The sequence below is a fragment of the Poromitra crassiceps genome (genome assembly GCF_964638095.1).
Source record: "Poromitra crassiceps genome assembly, chromosome: 16".
In the NCBI taxonomy this organism is placed as follows: domain Eukaryota; kingdom Metazoa; phylum Chordata; class Actinopteri; order Beryciformes; family Melamphaidae; genus Poromitra; species Poromitra crassiceps.
Genome location: NC_139645.1, coordinates 21637368 through 21657856, shown reverse-complemented (window position 1 = coordinate 21657856; position 20489 = coordinate 21637368). Strand labels below are relative to the sequence as shown.

At 45.5% G+C, this 20489-nt stretch overlaps 2 protein-coding genes and 1 pseudogene across 3 annotated transcripts in view; 1 reads left to right on the top strand and 2 right to left on the bottom strand.

The window, feature by feature from the left end:
• The window catches only part of LOC310791518 (transient receptor potential cation channel subfamily M member 1-like), a gene marked incomplete at both ends in the record, with an annotated part of 40978 nt that extends 37653 nt beyond the window's left edge, over positions 1-3325 (bottom strand). The window contains one exon of the mRNA XM_083653193.1: positions 3233-3325. Within this exon, the coding sequence (XP_083509319.1) occupies positions 3233-3325 (93 nt within the window). The remainder of the gene's footprint in view (positions 1-3232) is intronic.
• Positions 3326-8153: 4828 nt separating this feature from the next.
• Positions 8154-12120, top strand: LOC310791517 (claudin-10-like; the record flags this gene model as incomplete). Its single annotated transcript, XM_083653192.1, has 5 exons — positions 8154-8385; positions 9127-9288; positions 9876-9957; positions 10084-10191; positions 11928-12120. The coding sequence occupies 5 exons, from the start codon at positions 8154-8156 to the stop codon at positions 12118-12120; spliced, it is 777 nt and encodes a 258-aa protein (XP_083509318.1).
• Positions 12121-19035: 6915 nt separating this feature from the next.
• On the bottom strand, positions 19036-19638 carry LOC310791214 (AN1-type zinc finger protein 5 pseudogene; annotated as a pseudogene). The gene has a single exon. The product of its transcript is annotated as an AN1-type zinc finger protein 5 pseudogene (transcript).
• Between the last annotated feature and the right edge of the window lie 851 nt (positions 19639-20489).

The window sequence follows — 20489 nt, the reverse complement described above, 5'->3', positions numbered from 1 at the left end:
CACACACACAATCAGGCGCTTCATCGCTCGCTGGCTCCGCCTCCAAACCAACACGTGCGTGCCACCATGAAATTGCAGACTGAACACAGCATTTAACCCTGTAAAGACAGGGGTTCCCAAAGCTTTTCATCTTGGCCCCCAAAAGATACATTTGGTGTCTCCCTGGGACCCAAACTCACAAAAATACAGATTGGGTTTTCCGAATGATAGTGAAGGGCTACAGGCTTCAATTCACAACTGTTCCACCCAAATTCTCTCGCATTGTCCAAACAAAAGCTCAGGTAGTGGCTAGTTTTACAGGAGGAAATACACTCACTGCTAAACAAAGCAGCCATAACTTAATACCTCCAAGCCAGAGCCAAACAAGTTTTTATTCTAGATATTCCCTAGTGCCAAAACGGGGCGGCACAGGAATCCCCCCCGATTCTGGATCTGTGGGCTCTAAACAAATTCTCAGGAAATTCAAATTCAGAATGTTGACATCACAATCACTTCTGCGTTTGGTGCACCAAAATTATTGTTTCACTGGTGCCGCGTCTATGTGCCGACAGGCCGCAGTGCCGACAGGCCGCAATGCCGATAGCCCACAAGCAGAACCAGCTGAGCGAGGCGACGTGCAGCGTGTCGGTGGACCGGCTGGAGCTAACCTCTCCCAGCCCCCACGCCTAAACCTAACCTCCCCCCACGCCTAAACCTAACCTCCCCCAGACCCTAACCCTAAACCTAAGCTCTCCCACCCCCCAGGCCTAAACCTAACCTCCGCCCATGCCTAAACCTAACCTCCCCCAGACCCTAACCCTAAACCTACCTTCTCCCACCCCCCACGCCTAAACCTAAGGTCGGCATTGCGGGTGGTCAGCATAGCGGGTGGACACCGTTTCACCGCATACGAACACACACATTTTCAGAACTTGCCAGTTAGTCCAACTTACTTTGCTGACTTCTCTGAGTCCTCTCCTTTTTGTTTGGTCCCTGTAACCTAACGTTATGCTAGGTCGGAGACGTGTTTCATACCCCCGGTCCAAACTAGCCTGTGTTGCTAGCTGCTAGCTACCTGTTCTAACTTGACGTTACATTCAGCAACTGTGTTGGCTGTGCAGGGAGCCAGGAGGGACTATTTTATTTCGAACATTATGATTTATGAATAGCAGAGATTTAAATTGGAGTTTTCTATTACATTCATATTGTCATACTTCACTTAGCCATGCTATAATGAGCATACACCGCGGCCTGTCATGAGCTATTGCTTAATTCATACATGGGCAACATACGGCCCGCGGGCCGTATGCGGCCCGCGGGCGCCCCCTGTGTGGCCCGCGATGGAATTGCAAATTTCTTTCTTTTTCTTTTTTTTTCTTTTTTTTACAGTGCACTTGAACGCAACATGCAATATACCCTCTGAATAAGTGTCCAAATGCTCATGTCATTCTGGGCAATACTCTTCTGTTATAGCATTTCAGTCTGAAATATGGAATATCTTTCAATAATATTTATGACTAAAAGGCTAAAAGTAATCTCATGTGTAAGAAATGACTGTTCTACATTGAAGTAGAAATTTAAATAATTAACTTGTTGGTTTGGGATTTATTTAGCTTCAAGAGTGCATTTTTGTTCTTGTGTGACCCTCAACACAGGCTTTGAGAATCCCGGGCCACTTACTGATGCTTAAATTAACCCACTCATATTCTGGTTTATTTCAAGAAAAACATTTCGGCTAGTGGAAATTCTAATTGGCTGGTAACTTTTAAATCTAGCAGCCATATTGGCAGGTGGTGAAAAAAGTTAATTTCAAGCCCTGCAGGGAGAGCAGGTGTGGTGACATAGGAGTGAGTGAGGAAAAGGATCAAATATTGGTGGTTAAGACTGAATAATGACATCACAATTGTTAATTTAAAATGAGTTATTCCTCTAAACCTGGCTTCAAATGCCCCAAATTTTTCGTGCTGGCGCCGTTCAGCCCTCAGCAAAATCTGGTAGCGAGGACATTTTTTTGTGGCCCTCTCTATCATCAAAGTTGCCCATCCATGGGTTACGGCATGACAATATTTGTTCGGCCCCCGGCAACAATCTGGGTTTCTCATGTGGCCCCCCATGAAAAATAGTTGCCCACCCCTGGCTTAATTATACAAACAACTTGTTCTTTTCTAAATAGCGGTAATCTAATTTTTAAGCCTAAACCCCGTAAACCCAATCCCACTCTCCCTCTCTCATCCCCTTGTTTATTGTTTCTCTGTTTCCAACACTCTGTCACTTCATAAGCCCACAGCGTGTTCTGCAAACAGGAAGGAAAACCTGTTGCTTTCTGAAAGTCAGATGCTGCTCTTATTGACTTGCTCAAGAAATAAAGTCCTAATCTGATGGTCACTGGAGCTCCTTGCTGCTGGGATTTCCGTATTCAATACTTCATACTTAAATTTGCTGTAATAGGTTTGACCTGTTGCTCATGAAGCGGAACATCTCAATAGAAATACCTCCTCCACATGAGGCCTGGTCTGAACGTGTCTGCTGTTTTCTCCCCTCGACAAATAAGGAGACAAGAGGGGAAAAAGGTTTGATGTCAAGAAGCTGACTGAATGCTTTCTTAGCCCTGGTTCACACCATACGCCAAAGCTACGCTGAAGCTACGCAGCGCTATGGCAGTTTCATTCCGGCGTCCTTGTTAAAAGACGAGACCGTTCACACCAGCCACACGTCACGCCGCGCTGAAGCTACGCTGCAGCGATAGTTTCAGCTTCTGTTCTATTTTTCCAGCGTGCTGCGTGCTGCACCCCGAGCTGCCAGGCATGAAGTCAATGCAAGTTGTCCCCATAGTAAGACGAGAACATCTATGCCTTTCTCCTCCCTGTGCGTGCATTAGGAAGTGCGTTGCACACCTCCTGCTAGTTAGCTTAGCTTGTATCCTACACAAGCCTACCCCTGTTCAGTCACCAAAAATACACATTCCACACCAGAAACACTCACATGTACATGTTGTGACTCGCGATGAAATAATAATCCAAAGGCAAAATGTTAATTTTCTAAGTAAATCGATGACTAGAACTAACGTGGGGGAACCAAAGTTTAATTCCACATTTTCCTGAGGTGCATGTGCCATGTGCACTCATCAGTACTTCTTGGTATGTATTTACTTCAAAAATGACTGTTTGCCGTAACTTTGGATTATTACTTACTTCATCGCGTGGTGAGTAAATCGTGTGTAGGTATTTATTCGAGGAGAAGGCCTCGATCTTACCTTCTGCGATCCGGACGATGCGCTGCGCTTGACGGAGGAGCGTTTGAACGAGCCGCCGGTCCCTCTCCGGCCCGCCAAGCCCCGGCTCTCCATGCTGACCCTGCACTCCCACCCTGCGCTTCATTCACTCCACCAGCTGTAGCCTGCGTCCCCACCAGGGGGCACTCCAACACTCACACTCTGCAGACTGGACTCTGATGATGACTCTCCTACCAATTGGCTGTGTCTGCGGGTAGGAAGCCAGTGGGGTATGAGTCCTGGTCGCTGCAATAGTGCCTCCTCTGGTCGGTCGGGGGCCTCTGTTCAGGGGGAGGGGAACTGGGGGGGATGGCGTGATCCTTCCACACGCTACGTCCTGCCGGGAAAACTCCTCGCTACCAGGTGAAATGAAGTGACTGCACATGTATCGGAGGAAGCATGTGCTAGTCTGCAACTCTCCCCCGATCAGCACAGGGGGTGGAGCAATGACCGTAACAGCAGAGGGGATTGGCCAAGTACAATTGGGGAGAAAACAGGAGACAAATCCTGAAAAAAAGATAAAAAACCTCACAAAACTCTGATGACCAAATTCAGTCTCAGTCTCTGCCGATGTCTCCTCTGCACCTGCTGATGTCTCCTCTGCACCTGCTGATGTCTCCTCTCCTCTCCTCTGCACTCACTATAAAGACAAATAGCAGTCCCTCCAGGAAATTATGATTTTGTTATCGCAATAATTAATGCAAATTCAACCAATCTCCGCAATATTTGCGGGGGCTTGCAATTTTTAAAAGTTCCCATGAATTCTCTGCAAAAGTGAATTGAGGAACAGATTCCAAAACTTGAAAAAATGTGTTTTGCCAGTTCCCCCAATATTACAGCGAAAAAATAACACAAAACTTTACAAATTGCATTGCAATTTGTGAGAAAATCCGCTGAAAAATAAAATAAAAAAATCACACAAAAAAACCCAACTCTGCACAATCCTGGAGGAAATGAAATAGGAAACGATGGAGATGGGTTCAGCATCAGCAGCAGTTTGACACAGAGACCCCGCGCGTCCGTCCCTCGTCCTCGTCCTTTCTCTCTGTAATCAGGCTTAATGGACACGGCTGCCTGGGACAGAGGCCACTGCTCTTTAATGCACAGAGATTTAATAAATGCTGATTGAAGGTAAATCCACTTTAGGACAATTCCGACCTGCAGGGCAACACAGAGGGTATAATGTAGTGTGCATACGGGACGGCTGCAGGGCAACACAGAGGATACTGTAGTGTGCGTACGGGACGACTGCAGGGCAACACAGAGGATAATGTAGTGTGCATACGGGACGGCTGCAGGGCAACACAGAGGATACTGTAGTGTGCGTACGGGACGACTGCAGGGCAACACAGAGGATAATGTAGTGTGCATACGGGACGGCTGCAGGGCAACACAGAGGATACTGTAGTGTGCGTACGGGACGACTGCAGGGCAACACAGAGGATACTGTAGTGTGCGTACGGGACGACTGCAGGGCAACACAGAGGATACTGTAGTGTGCGTACGGGACGGCTGCAGGGCAACACAGAGGATACTGTAGTGTGCGTACGGGACAGAGGATACTGTAGTGTGCGTACGGGACGACTGCAGAGCAACACAGAGGATACTGTAGTGTGCGTACGGGACGACTGCAGAGCAACACAGAGGATACTGTAGTGTGCGTACGGGACGACTGCAGGGCAACACAGAGGATACTGTAGTGTGCGTACGGGACGACTGCAGAGCAACACAGAGGATACTGTAGTGTGCGTATGGGACGACTGCAGGGCAACACAGAGGATACTGTAGTGTGCGTACGGGACGACTGCAGGGCAACACAGAGGATACTGTAGTGTGCGTACGGGACGACTGCAGGGCAACACAGAGGATACTGTAGTGTGCGTACGGGACGACTGCAGGGCAACACAGAGGATACTGTAGTGTGCGTACGGGACGACTGCAGGGCAACACAGAGGATACTGTAGTGTGCGTACGGGACGACTGCAGGGCAACACAGAGGATACTGTAGTGTGCGTACGGGACGGCTGCAGGGCAACACAGAGGATACTGTAGTGTGCGTACGGGACAGAGGATACTGTAGTGTGCGTACGGGACGGCTGCAGAGCAACACAGAGGATACTGTAGTGTGCTTACGGGACGGCTGCAGAGCAACACAGAGGATACTGTAGTGTGCTTACGGGACGACTGCAGGGCAACACAGAGGATAGGATACTGTAGTGTGCGTACGGGACGACTGCAGGGTAACACAGAGGATACTGTAGTGTGCGTACGGGACGACTGCAGGGCAACACAGAGGATACTGTAGTGTGCATACGGGACGACTGCAGGGCAACACAGACGATACTGTAGTGTGCATACGGGACGACTGCAGGGCAACACAGAGGATACTGTAGTGTGCGTACGGGACGGCTGCAGGGCAACACAGAGGATACTGTAGTGTGCGTACGGGACGGCTGCAGGGCAACACAGAGGATACTGTAGTGTGCGTACGGGACGGCTGCAGGGCAACACAGAGGATACTGTAGTGTGCGTACGGGACGGCTGCAGGGCAACACAGAGGATACTGTAGTGTGCGTACGGGACGGGCGAAGCGCTGCGAGAGACGTCCTCCAGATGGGCTGGAAATGGATTTATATTGAAGCTAAACATAAATGTATATGTAGGAGATTGACCTGTGTAGCGCACATGCCTTTATCATAAAGGCCTGACAGCAGATGTTACAATAGCGCTTGTGAGACAAAATTTAGACTAACTTTGAGAGACGATATGTTAAGTACAATAAGACACAATGTATTCAATGTATATGAATACTATTCAACACACACGCACACGCACACATGCACGCACGAATGCACGCACACACATATTCATTATTATTATTATTATTATTAGCATCTTGAGATAAGTCTTGTTATGATTTGGTGCTATATAAATATAAATTAAATTGATTGATTGATTGATTGATTGATTGGTTGATTGATTGAAGCATCACCTCTCTGATCATTGGCTGACATGGCTATGACGCGCTCTCAACCAACCAACAACCAGCTCATTGGCTGAGAAGCCCCTGTGTGGAAAAAACCTCGTTTGGCAGCCAGGAGCTTGATGTGGTGCAGATCGAGGTCACATGGGGGAGGTTTAGCCAGAAAGCCTCCTAACTTCTCCAATGTGCTTAATCGAGTGTAACAACACCAGTGTTTTTGCACACCATCTAAAATAGGAGACCAAGAGAGCTATACCAACAATCATCAGAGGTAAATGGTACACACACCTAACGTCATGCTGGTAGGCTCTCTCTCTCTCTGATATTGTCCCAACAACAAACACCTGCTGCAAGCTGGTCTTCACACAACCAAAGCACTGAGTCACAGTCCAAAGCAAAAGATGTGATGATGTACACAAACCTCTTCCTGTGTGTGTGTGTGTGTGTGTGTGTGTGTGTGTGTGTGTGTGTGTGTGTGTGTGTGTGCGTGCGTGCGTGCGTGCGTGCGTGTGTGTGTGTGCGTAGGCATGGTAGGTGATAGATAGATAGATAGATAGATAGATCCATAGATATACAGTAGAATAGATAGATAGATAGATAGATAGATACATACATACATAGATAGATAGATAGATAGATAGATACTGTAGATAGATAGATAGATAGATAGATAGATAGATAGATAGATAGATAGATAGATAGATAGATAGATAGATAGATAGATAGATAGATAGATACATCTCCCTCCCCCAGCCTGTCAGAGACGTACCCTCACTTTCCACCCCCCTACCCCTTCCCTCTCTTCTGTCTGCATGTCCCACACACTCCCTCCTCCTCTCTGTTTCCATATATATATGGGCTATATCCCTGATTCATGTGTTGTTATTTGTATCTGTTGCTCGTTTTCATCTTGTTTTCTGTGTCCTCATGTGACCTGGCAAAATCAGTCACATTGATCCCAAACACATTTAGAGTTTTATATTTTTCCAGTGTTGGAAAGAGGATAATGTAAGCTTTCAGCTGATATTAAAATGATTGTTGTACTCCAAAGATTGAGTTAGTGTATTGATTGTTTCCAAACTATGTTTTTGAGAAAAACAGCCTCAAAGTTTGATAAAGTAAGCTCTGCTTGTCACCCTAACTTTATGAGCTTGAAAACTATATTTAGCATTTTAATTTCACAATAATCTTTACACAGAATGAAAGCCAATGCTTTTCTTTTTTACTAAAATCTGATGAAACCCCAAAATACCCTAAATCAATATTTTCTCAAACCGTAAAATCATGTTTGTACACAAACGGGCCTGTGCTACATGGGACTGATTTTGTCAGAGCAGGTCACATATTGTCAGCGTTTTTGGGTCATTGAAAAGTGTCACATAAAATAAAGGTATTATTTGTATTACACAATAAACAAAAGATGTAATAAAGTATGTCCTGGGTTAAAAAATAAATGGTTAAATCAAATAGTTACTTGAAAGCAGGGAGTCCTAATTAAAGAAGAAGAAGAAGAAGAAGAAGAAGAAGAAGAAGAAGAAGAAGAAGAAGAAGAAGAAGAAGAAGAAGAAGAAGAAGAAGAAGAAGAAGAAGAAGAAGAAGAAGAAGAAGAAGAAGAAGAATCAGCTAATAAAAAAAGGTAAAACGTATACAGGTGTGTTGACGTGTCTGAGGTTGGTCAGTGAGTGGACAAAGTTGCCAGCCATCTCTCTCTCTCTCTCTCTCTCTCTCTCTCTCTCTCTCTCTCTCCTCTCTCTCTCTCTCTGTCTCTCTATTCCTTTCTCTCTATCTCTCTATTCCTCTCTCTCTTGATGCTTCAGGCTTCATGTGGGGCATGTCTTGAGGCTTGAGGAAGCACTGGTTGTTGCACTTGTCTGGTTTCTCTGCTCTCTGGCTGCTCGACAGACAGACAGACAGGCAGGGATGACTCACAGGACTGTGGTGATGTATATGGAGATCGGCTGCTTTGTGGTCTGTGTGTCCGGCTGGATCCTGGTCTGCTCCACCATGCCCACGGAGATCTGGACCTGGTCTGAAGTGGACAGCCTGGTTCTGACCACGGCAAACTACTTCTCCAACCTGTGGAAGGACTGTGTATCGGATTCAACGGGAGTGTCCGACTGCAAGGGGATTCCATCAATGATTGCACTGAACTGTAAGTGAGGTTTAGCCTGGTGAACCATCCAATCACTTCAACTCATTTTGTTTCATTCTGCAGGACCATCTGACCATCTGGCTATATATATATATATATACATAGGGCCGTAGCCAGGGATTTTGGGCCCCATGAAAGGATATCATATCGGGCCCACGAAAATTTTGTCCATTTGAAGCTCAATTTAGAGGAATATCTCATTTTAAATTAATATTCAGCTCATCTTAGAGACTATTGTAATGTCATTATTTTCCTTTTCTCAATCACCTCTATATCAGCTATACCAGCTCTCCTTGCCCTGTTGAATCATCATGCTCTCTTTCTGCCCTGAATACACCACAGTGAACAAAGAAATGCTCTCACTAAACTAATAACTAGAAAGAATATTGATACACATATGGAGTCCAACAGGAGTCTTTTATTATTAACATGAGATGATTATTCAGTCTTGATAAATTTAGGGCCCCTGTCAGTCAAGGGCCCTTGGAATCGTCCACACTTTCCTCCCTCTAGCTACGGCCCTGTACATACATATATATATATATAGGAGTTGTCTGTGAAGGCATCTGAAATGACTGTGGACAGCTTGGAGTCCAGATCGATGGAGCGAATCAGGATGTTTTAACCAGTCTCAGTGAAAATGTCACCATGCGGCAAAAACAATCGTAGACTCAGACATCTTGTAGGTCAATTTAAGCGTGAAGGATAATTTTTTCTGTTTTCTGTTGTGTCTCCTGACAGGGGACATTCACATGTGCCGTGCTCTCATCATCACCTCTATCATCCTGGGGTTCTTTGGATCCGTTCTGGTCATGGTGGGGATGAAGTGCACCAAGGTTGGAGGATCAGACATCGCTAATGCAAGAGTGACTTTTGCTGGAGGGATGAACTACCTTGTCTCAGGTAAAGTTTTTTGTACACTTTGCGATATTATTTTAAAGGTGCATTATGGAACTTTTTTAGGGCCCTCGAAATGAGCTAAAAGATATTTTGAAATGTAAAAAAAAAAAAAAGTGTGTGTGTGTGTGTGTGTGTGTGTGTGTGTGTGTGTGTGTGTGTGTGTGTGTGTGTGTGTGTGTGTGTGTGTGTGTGTGTGTGTGTGTGTGTGTGGGTGTGTGTGTGTGTGTGTGTGTGTGTGTGTGTGTGTGTGTGTGTGTGTGTGTGTGTGTGTGTGTGTGTGTGTGTGTGTGTGTGTGTGTGTGTGGGTGTGTGTGTGTGTGTGTGTGTGTGTGTGTGCGGTGGGGGGGCGTCTGGGTAATGTCGAGGCCCTCCGCCGCAGAGACCTGGGTTCAATTCCTGGCAGCGGTGCTTCCGTTTTGGTCAGACGTTCCTACAGACACAATTGGCCATAAACAAAATAAGAAAAAATGTAAATGTTCACAGTTGAAGGGCCCTAAAAAGTTGCATAGTAATACATTTAAAAAGAAAATCACATTACTGTTGAATTTACAATGACCATTAAAGTAAATATTATGTTCCTATCGCCTTAGGGTTGTGTTCCATGATTGCTTTCTCCTACTATGGAAACAAAATCAGGGCAGACTTCCAAGACTCTAACTTCAGAGCCCAGAAGTACGTAACATGTATGGAGAGTGAAGTACGCTATGCTGTAGCATCATGCATCAAAGTGTGTCATATGTTTCTATCATGAAAACATGATGCATTCATGTAATGGCTATATTTTGTATTTGTCCTCAGGTTTGAAATAGGTGTTGGTGTGTTCATTGGCTGGGGCGGCTCCACCCTCCTTATTGTAGGAGGTCTTATTTACAGCAGCTTTGCAGGGAAGGAAGGTTGCCAGTCAAGGTACTGCTGTGATCTGTTGCTGTTCATAGTTTATTATTATTATTATTTTAATATGTATTTATTATTTATTTTTTCAGATTTCCTCCCATTTTTTCTCCCTAATTGTACCTGGCCAATTTCCCCATGCTGCCCCAGTCACTGCTCCAACCTCTGTCGATCTGGGGCGAGCCGTAGACTAGCACCATGCTTCCTCCGACACATGCACATTTGCCAGCCCCTTCTTTTCACCTGACAGCGGGAAAGACGTACAGTAGCACGTGAGAGGATCATGCTATTCCCACCAGTTCCCTTCCGCCCTGAACAAGCGCCCCAACCGACCAGTGGAGGCGCTGGTGCAGCGACCAGGACACATACCCTTAACTCATTGAGTGCCAATGACGACAATCGTCGTCAATTTGATTAGTGACGTAGAGTGCCAATGACGACGATTGTCGTCAATTGCGTTTTTTGACGGTGGGACGTGGATCAAAGCCTATTACATCTCCTATAAAAATATGGGAGCTATTGAAGGTGTATAACCTATTTTACAGACCCATTAGGTGGCGACAGTGCTCTCCAGATTAGAGGAAAACAGCAGGAAAAACGTTGCTGATACGTTGGCTGCGAACAGCAGTCAATCCGCGCCCACAACTGAGCCCCTCTGCCTCTGTCTGTCTGTCTGCATAGTTTCTCCACACGATTAGCCGCCAGAAAGGCAGCACCCGACGCCGAAGGGCCAAACCATTCTCAGCAGTCCGGTTTGGCTTTTCCGTGTCGCGCTGGGAGCCGGTGCACAAAAACGGAGCGCTCCGAAAATAGACTGGGTGCGTGAGGCTGTGTGTTAGTGTGGGGAGGAGTTTGCAGCTGAGGGGGGGAGAGGGGGGTGGGGCACGCAGGGCACCACACAACTACACCACGTCACTACATCAGAAAATATTAGCTTCAGACTCAGTGAATGTGCTTGAAATGCTTCATTTCACAAAAGGCGGAATATCTCAACTTCTAATTTGAAACGTGTCTTTTTGCTCAAAACAACCTATCTTCTCCGGCTCATAACTAAAGAACGGAAAATGGTATCAATAAACTTTTTTTTGCAGATGATAGAAGAGAGTCTCATCGTTCTTTGTGCGTGTTCGGTGTTTACATAGTAATATCACACAATATTCTGTGGGCCTCGAGAAATCACTGAAAACACTCTGAAACTCTGGCACTGGGAGCGTCCGTTCTCCAAAAGTGGCTGGCACTCAATGAGTTAATCCGGCTTTCCACCCACAGACACATTCGTGCCTGTATGGACGCCCGACCAAGCCGGAGGTAACATGGGGGCGCGAACCTGCGACCCTGCTGTTGGTAGGCAGGGAATCTACCGCTACACTACCCGGACGCCTACTCTTCATAGGTTTATCCGAGATTTCTATTATTTACCCAGAAAAATACAACACCCAAAACACAATATAGGCCCTATTAATTTGGTTAATATTATTCTCTTAACTTCATTGTGCATTTTTTGGACTGTCAATTCCAAATGTATCACTCAGGTCCTTTTAATTCATGTGTAGCCTTTATTGTATTGGACGGAACTTTGATTTTCTTTTGTGATTTTAGCTTTCTATATTTTTCCTTTATTTTTCTGACTTTTGATGTGACCGTGTTGCTGCATATTTAGATCAATTCAAATTCCTCGTACACTTTGATGACAATCTCATCAGCTACTGTGGCAACAAACGTGATTCTGATTCTGATATTCAACCTTACAGCTCAAAGAGAGATGAAGTCCCTGCCTACCAGCTGCCTGATGCCTATGCAGCTGTTCCAGCCAAACAGAGCGACGTGTCTTCAGCTCGCACAGAGAGCAGAAAAGCCCAGAGCAGCAGAGCCCAGAGCAGCAGATCCAGCAGTGTGTCTGGGATCAGCAGGAGCAGCAAGACTTCCACTACCTCTTATGTGTGACCCTGCAGAGGTGGAAAGTAATCAAGTACAAGTACTCAAGAGTAATTTTTGTGAGGATTTGTACTTTTTAAAGACCCCGTAAAGTCAAAAATCAGTTTTTCTCCTTGTTCTTACAGTTGGATGTTTGAACCTTTCTGTACAGAATGATGTCTGTGCAGAGTTTGACACAAGAAGGCTGTACCACAATCATCTGCTGAAAGTGGAACGTTTCTCTGAGCTTACTGAAAAGGCCATTTTCAATTAGCATGATTGTGACATCATGAATGCTGGAATACTGTTTAGATTTCCCCCCACCCCTAAATTTAATACAGTATAAGTCTCGATGTCTGCGGGGACAGACTCTTTCTCATGGATCTCCAGCCAACCTTTGCGCACACTAGTGGAGCGGATAATATCACTATTTGAGGGGAATTGTGCAAATTTTGATACAAGCATGAAATTTGGCTCGGATGTTCTCCAGAGGTTTCTGATCAAATCTGCCCGATGGGCCATCTGAAAATCTGCTCGTTTTTCAAGATGGCCGCCATAATCGCCCAAATCTTCATGGAAATGTGTGTATTGGCCGATTTGAATGATCTTTGTGTCTATCCCTATGTTTTCAAGCCTTCTGGAGTCGATTTTTCTCATTTTATAGCCCTTTGATTTTGTCATTTTTTAATATGGCCGCAAAATCGGCCTCCCAAAGTTGATTTATTTCGAAGAAATGTGTGTAGTTGGCCGATTTGAATGTTCTTGTTTTCAATTTGTATGTCTTAGAACATGCTACCATTTTCTTACTAGTTTAGCACTGGTCTAATGATTTTAGTTATGAATTATTACATTTGTAATGAAACAATAACGAAATATAATGCCAATACAACTTTCTTGGAAAAGTAACAAAAAAGAACACCAATACAATTGATCTCGTTGTCCTTTCTTCAATTGTAACTCCACACAAAAACAACTGTCTGTCGGTTTAAACTGCTGAAGGGATTGGGCGATCTGAAAATCCATTCATTTTTCAAGATGGCCACCAAATTGCCCTCCCAAGTTGTTTTTCATATAAATGTGTATAGTTGGCCGGTTTGAATGATCTTTGTTTTCATGCCTACTCTAGTTGATTTTTCAGATTGTATAGCCCTTTGACTTCTACATTTTCTCATTTAGAGGGTAGTAAAATGATGAACTCTCAACCCTGAATGCAGATATGAGCAGTATTTCAATCAAATTTGTTCACCTCCGAGACATGATGTCCCTTGAGCAACGGCATCCAGAAGTGGCCAGGGAGTTTCACAAGGGTAACTTTGTTGTTCACAAGTCTCAGAGAATTATCTGGCCTGGCGATTGACCAAGCCCATGAGCAAAATAATGCAGTCATCAAAGGTGACAGAGGAGCCATTGGATTGACAGAAGACCCGGTAGCACTTCGTAGGTGGATGGTAGCTGGACCAGAAGTGACTCATCTAGTAGCTGGATATGAAGCTGTGTCAGGTGTGAAAGATTCAACCAAAGGCAGCAGACATCATGAGCAGACACTGAGTGCCCAGAAATCATTCTTTGAGAAGGTCAAAGGACTTTCTGAAGTGCTGCGGGAGATGAGCAACCCATTCCAAGAAGAATCAGGTGACCTACTGGCGCTAGACACGAAGAACATTGCAGACCCAGCTCTGGCGACAATGGTTACACATCACCAGCGAGGCAAAGAGCAGTTCTAGTCATTCATGAAGGGGCTAAAGAATGAAGATGAATGTTCATTCCATCATCCAATCAAGAAGAACACATGCAGTTTGTTTCTTTAAACAAGTCTTAGAGCAAGCTGGGGGCAGCTCTAAGGAGAAGTTGCTGAAAGATGACTGCCAGCTGTTCTCACGACTTTTCATCTCATGCCAGAACAGGCAGTGTGACTTGAAATAATTCTTCAATTATTTATATAGATCAGTCGTCACCTGCATCTCTCAGTGACAGTGGCAAGCTTCATACATGTCAGAAGTCACAGCTGGCTGAAATCGGGGTACGGTGGCGCAGTCGGTAGCGCTGTCGCCTCACAGCTAGAAGGTCCTGAGTTCGATTCTCGCCTGGGACGCTGTGGGCGCTGGAGTTGTGACCCCTCCATATCTTGCCCACTGCCCAGGTGGGCTATCTCGTCGAAAGGGCCTTTCTGTGTGGAGTTTGCATGTTCTCCCCGTACCCCCCAGGGGGTTCCTCCGTACATAACCCCCCACTAAAAACATGCAGAAGATTGTCATCCGACCAGTGACGACAACATCTGAAGTTGGTCCCCGGGCGCTGGAAAGAAAAAGCGACCACTGCTCCTGGCCTGCCCCCTGGAGGAAAGGACAAGCCTGGATGGGTCAAATGCAGAGGACATATTTCACTGGCCACCGTCAGCATGAGTGTGTGTTGTGGCCGCATGCATGTGTTGTAGTGTTCGTGTGACAATAAAGACGGGCTTCCGTCTGAAATCGTGTTAAATCGTGTCGTGAAATCCTTCAAGCACAAGTGAACATCACAAACAGAGAACCAAGGGGAGATGCAGTCATCATAGATGATGCACCTCAAAGACATTTGATGACTATGCTAGAGACATCACTCAGAAGGTGGAATCCTACAGTGCCAAGTACAAAAGGGTGGATATAGAATTTGATGTGTACAAGAAGTCAAGTCTGAAATCTGAAGCCAGGTTGAAAAGGGGGCAAGGAATGAGGAGAAGAAGGAGAAGGAAGGAGAAGAAGCTTTCTTGAGATGACAGCAACAAAACTGAGCTGTTTCACTTCCTTGCAGAGAAGATGTGTGAGGCAGAGACGACAAGCACACTCATTGTCACAAAAGGAGAAGATGCTATTAGCAACACAAGGATATCCCTGCATGCTGTGTCTCCATGCTCTCATGAAGAAGCAGACACTCGAATATTTGTACATGCCAGGGATGCAACAATGGATGGAAGCAAGTCCCTCATCATCAAGGCTAATGACACTGACATCCTTGTCATAGCCACATCTGTACTGCCATCCTTGCAGGAAGAATACTGCATGGCAGACTTGGAACATCTGTGATGAGGTTGGTGAAAACTTCACCAATCTCAGCCAGCATCCAACATCAGTGAACTGAGCTTGATCTACAACAGCTAGAGAGATTTGTTGTCCTAATGTATGACAGATCAAGTGCAGCCGCTGGCGTGGATGAAGCAAGACTCAATCTCTTTGCCCGCAAGCAGAGGCCATACAACTCAATTCCACCAACACAGGCAGCCCTCAGAGAACAAGCCAAGCATGCTGCTTCTCAGGCTGAGATCATCTGGGGCCAGGCTAACATCTCCAGGCCAGACACCAGCAGTCCTGCTGACTGGGGGTGGACACAGAAGGGAGCAACATGGCAGATATGTTGGTCAGCATTACCTGCAATTGCTGCCAGCTGTCAGGAACTGACCAAGTGTTCCTGTAAGAAAGGTTGCAAACGGAGATGCAAGTGCTTTAACTCTGGGCTCCCCTGCACAGCACGCTGCATATGTGAGCAGTAGCTCATAGAAGACCATTCACATAACATCCACACAGTTGTTTTTGTGTGGGGTTACAACTGAAGAAAGAACAATGAGATCAACTGTATTGGTGTTCTTTTTTGTTACTTTTCCAAGAAAGTTGTATTGGCATTATATTTCGTTATTGTTTCATTAAAAATGTAATAATTCATCGCTAAAATCATTAGATCAGTGCTAAACTACTAAGGCAAACTACTGGTAGCATGTTCTAAGACATACAAATTGACAACAAGAACATTCAAATCGGCCAACTACACACATTTCTTCTGAATAAATCAACTTTGGGAGGCCGATTCTGCGGCCATATTGAAAAACTACAAAATCAAAGGGCTATAAAATGAGATAAATCGACTCCAGAAGGCTTGAAAACATAGGGATAGACACAAAGATCATTCAAATCGGCCAACTACACACATTTCCATGAAAATCTGGTCGATTTTGGCGGCCATCTTGAAAAACGAGCAGATTTTCAGATGGCCCATCGGGCAGATTTGATCAGAAACCTCTGGAGAACAACCGAGCCAAATTTCATGCTTGTATCAAAATTTGCACGATTTTTTCTGTTATCCGCTCCACTACACTGAGGCAATGAGGTTCTGAAAGATGAACCAAGAGTCTGCAGAGGCTTTGAACCAAACTTCTAACAATCACATCTTTTAGCAGTGACCTGACCGCAGCAGCGAGGTTTGAGCTGAGGTAAGATAACCAAAAGAAAGTATTCTGTGACTTAGATTGGTCCAAAGTAGATATAGGAAAAAGAGGGAACTTAATAAGTAAATCGGTATAAAACACACTTAGAGAGTTCATTCACAATAGTGCCAATTACCTTGGTGTGACTGTGATGGAAGTTTGTAAGGAAGGGCCTGTTGTGTCATAATGTAGCGTGTACGCCAGCACACGAGCAGCAGTGAGGTTCTGAACTGAGGTCAGATATGGACCAAGAGACGATATTCTGTGACTTAGATTGTTTCAAGTTTGAAAACTATCACATCTGCAATTGAATTAGGGGGGAATCACCAGAAGGATGAATCGGTAAAAGCATGCACATTCAGAAATCACTCACAATAATGCATAATCTAAAATAGAATTATGCTGCTCACAAAGTAAAAAGCATAATGTGAATAATCTTGCAGTGTGATCTTTTTACCTTGTAACACTATTTTATGAAAAGCACTTTCAATTGCTTCTGTGTATGAAATGTGCTATACAAATAAACTTGCTTTGCCTTGTGAGTGTGTGTTGTGTACAGTGTTGGGGTAACGCGTTACAATGTAACGTGTCAGAGTACTCTGATTACTTTTTTGAGGTAAGAACAATGCAACGCGATAGTTTTGCGATTCAAGTAATCAGTTATTAGTTACTTTTCCAAATAAGTAATCCGACCGTTACCTTTGTCAAATAGAACTGTTGCCCGCAGCCCGATACAGCTTTTTTTGTACTCAGAAACCAGGAGTTTTGTTTTTACGTCTGACAACATTTCAGCATTGTGCAGTTACACCGTGAAATTACAACCAACCATGCTGGCTCACTCAAAGCATGTCCCAGCCTAGCTGCCTATTGTAGGTCTCTGATTGGTTACATGGAATGTCTGTCTATCTGTAATGTATTACCAAATACCTTGACAACATTTAAAATGTCCCTGTTCCTCTTGTTGCCAGAAAAAAAGAAAGAAGAAAAAGAAATACGTTTTTATGGTGCCTCTGTAGAGGTCTGAGGATTTGTGGACGTATAATTCAAACTTCTTTAGCTGCCTGAGGCCATACAGGCACTGTGTTTTTTTTTTATGACTGTGGAGACGTGGTTTGCTAATATCAGGTCCTGGTAGATGCTGACTCCCAGGTACTTTAAGTGGTCCACTCTCTCCACCGCTGGTGACTGGGGGGTGGTGGGCTCCATTAGAGATGTTTGGGGACAGGTGATTGGCCTAGCACCATTCTTCCAGGGCACTCTCCTCTTTCCTGTAGGTCGTCTCATCGTCATTCGAGATCAGCCCCACCACCACTGTGTCATCTGTGAACTTCACGATGGTGTTTTCTGTGCAGTCGTGGGTGTATAGGTCATACCAGAGAGGGCTGGAGACACAGCCCTGTGGCACTCCTATGCTGAGGGTCAGCAGGGGGGAGGTGTGGTTGTTCACTCTCACCACCTGGTGGCAGTCCATCAGGAAGTATCAGGAAGATATGACTGGAACCAGGAGGGCTGTGCCAGTGAGGCCACGGTAATCGGATAAGCAGTTGAGGATAGTGACCGCTACAATGAGGAAGTCGTTATTTTGATGAGGGCCATCTCAGTGCTGTGGTGTTCTCTGAAGCCAGAATGAAGAGGTTCATAGAGCTCATGGTTGGACATGATGCTGGCGGTGTTGGGCGGCAACTGCTCTTTGCAGGACTTTACTGAGGAAAGGAAGGTTGGAGATCAGCCGGTAGTCATCCGGATCCAGACCTGGCATCTTCCATTTTGAAACTGCAGGGTACTTGGCCAGATTCCCTGGAGCAGTTGATCATGTCTGTCATGATCGGGCAAAGGGAGGCATGCCTTTGACCAGGGCTGTGGGTATGGGATCCAGAGAACAGGTGGAGGCCTTGGTCTTGAAGACCAACTTAGCAATATGGGGAGCATCCACAGGGAAGGAGGACCGAGGCAGGCGTGCAGTGGAGGGAGCGATGTCTTGTTGTTGAGATGTTTTTGTAAATGGGACGGTGCACTCCAGTCCACTTTGGCCTGGAAGAGGTCCAGGAACTTGGAGCAGAGGTCAGGGGAACCTGAAGGGTGGGGGTCAATGAAGGGATGAAGTCACCGGTTTATGGTGAAGAACAGCATCCTAGGGTGGTTTTGCTGGTTGCCAATGAGAGTAGAGTAGTAGTGAGTCTTTTTAGGACCTCACATGGTCTTTCAAGGCCTCAAGGTGGAAAGTGAGGCCAATTCTTTTAAAGAGCCTCTCTCTAGTCTAGACAATGGCCGTTGGCGTTCATGGTACAGAGTTTGGAGGTGAACCAGGGGGCGGGGGGCAAGAGAGTCATGGCTGAGGGACAGGGCAGCGTTGTAGTGGGCTACCAGGCCATTCACGGTGGTGTCGTGAGGATCTGAAGACATATGGGTTGCTATTGTATGTTTCTTGTATGTTCCTGAACGTGATGGTACAATGTGTGCATTGCCTGGACATACATGTACAGTACATACCCTCTTATAGATGCCTCGGCCCCTAGTGGCCACGCCGTTAAAAAGGAGAAAAGTATGCATGCATGCATCTCCTTCAGACACATCTTTTCGTTTTTCTCCTCTTTGCTTTATCTTCTCCAGGTTGGGAAATCGACCGCTGTTCATTTCAAAGGTTCACACTCAAACTCCAGTCTTGTTTCGTCAAAGGTCTTGTCATCATCATTGCTGCTGTCATTGTTCAATTATATTTTCTGGATCTTTTCGGCCACCACCACGGGGTTCTCTTTGCGAATCTTGGCAGCAGCCTCGGCCCTGTAGTCGTAGGGGCAGTTGTGCTTGTCAGAGTAGCGGTGCAGGCCACAGAACAGGTCGCCACAGAAACAGTTGAACCCTGTAAGGCCCACCCTCTTGCGACAGATGAAGCACCTCTTCTTCTTGGGTTTTGGGGCGTCACCCTTGTTCTCCTCGATGCTAGAAGAAGCTACATGGCTAGAAGCGGTAGGTTGGCTTACAGCAGCAGGCTCTAGGGGTTCTTGTTTGTACTGCCTGGAGATGCTCGTGTCTCTCACAGCAAGAGAGCCTTGAACATTTTTAGACATGCCTGGTGAAGAGGCAGGAGAGGCATCGGCCTTGGCTGGACTGGCTTCTAGTCTCTGGATGGCCAAAGCCTCTGAGGGAGGACTTGCAGCTGAGCTCTTTGGGCTGAGTGGGTCGCTGCTCTGGTGCCGTGTCAGGTGTTCCTTGTAGCAAACAGAACACATGCCATTGGTTCTGAGGTTGCCATAGAAACCACAGCCTGTGGCACAAAGCATGGGCCGCGTGCTCTGGTTCGTCTCTTGGGCCATTTTCTTGACGTTATTGGACTCGGTGGCTTTGCTTGGTCAATGCTCTATGTTGTTGCAGCAGGTTGAGGCTTTATTGACTGGGTTATGTGTGGAAGAGTCGTCCAAATTTATGCTAATAAGGTCATAGACATTGTGACATCATCAGTGATGGCATAAAGCACTGATGATGTCATGGACCTTATGCTAGTGAGCTCATAGACATTGGGACATCATCAGTGATGTCATAAAGGTGAGGCGTGGGAGTATCCTGACATGAATGATGCCATGGGATTCTGAATTATGTTCAAAATAAAAGTAAGCCTATCAGATCTGCCAAGCATCTTCCAAGAACCGGACACCTTGTTTAAATAACGAATTGACAATAAAGTTACAAGTAGGGTGACACAATTGTATCACCATTCAATGGAGGCAAGTGGCTGTGTATCATGGCAGAGCACTGCCCTCTAGTGGTTACTTGATGTTAGTGCATCTCAACAGGCAAGAACAGGAGGCCAGCATTGGATTGGAGTAGAAAGATGTCAATCTTAACACCTGACTGGCTGTGTTGGAGAATAACAATGATGAATTATATTGCATTGATGTATGATAAGCTTAAATGTGTTTATTTGGTCAAAGATGCCTTCTAAGTAGGCTACAGTAGGCTATTGTAATTAGTGATGTGAGGTTGCAAGAAGTTTGTGATAGAAATTGCAGCACACAAGGTATTTTAGGTTGCTGCAATGCTCTTCTTTGAAGCTTTCAGAATAAATATATAATAATGTTATTCTGATGTGGCACATATTTGTGTAGTCCATGCTTTGATTATAACTGTGTTGTTAGTAGTTTAGTTTTGGTGGGTTTGGGCCCATGAT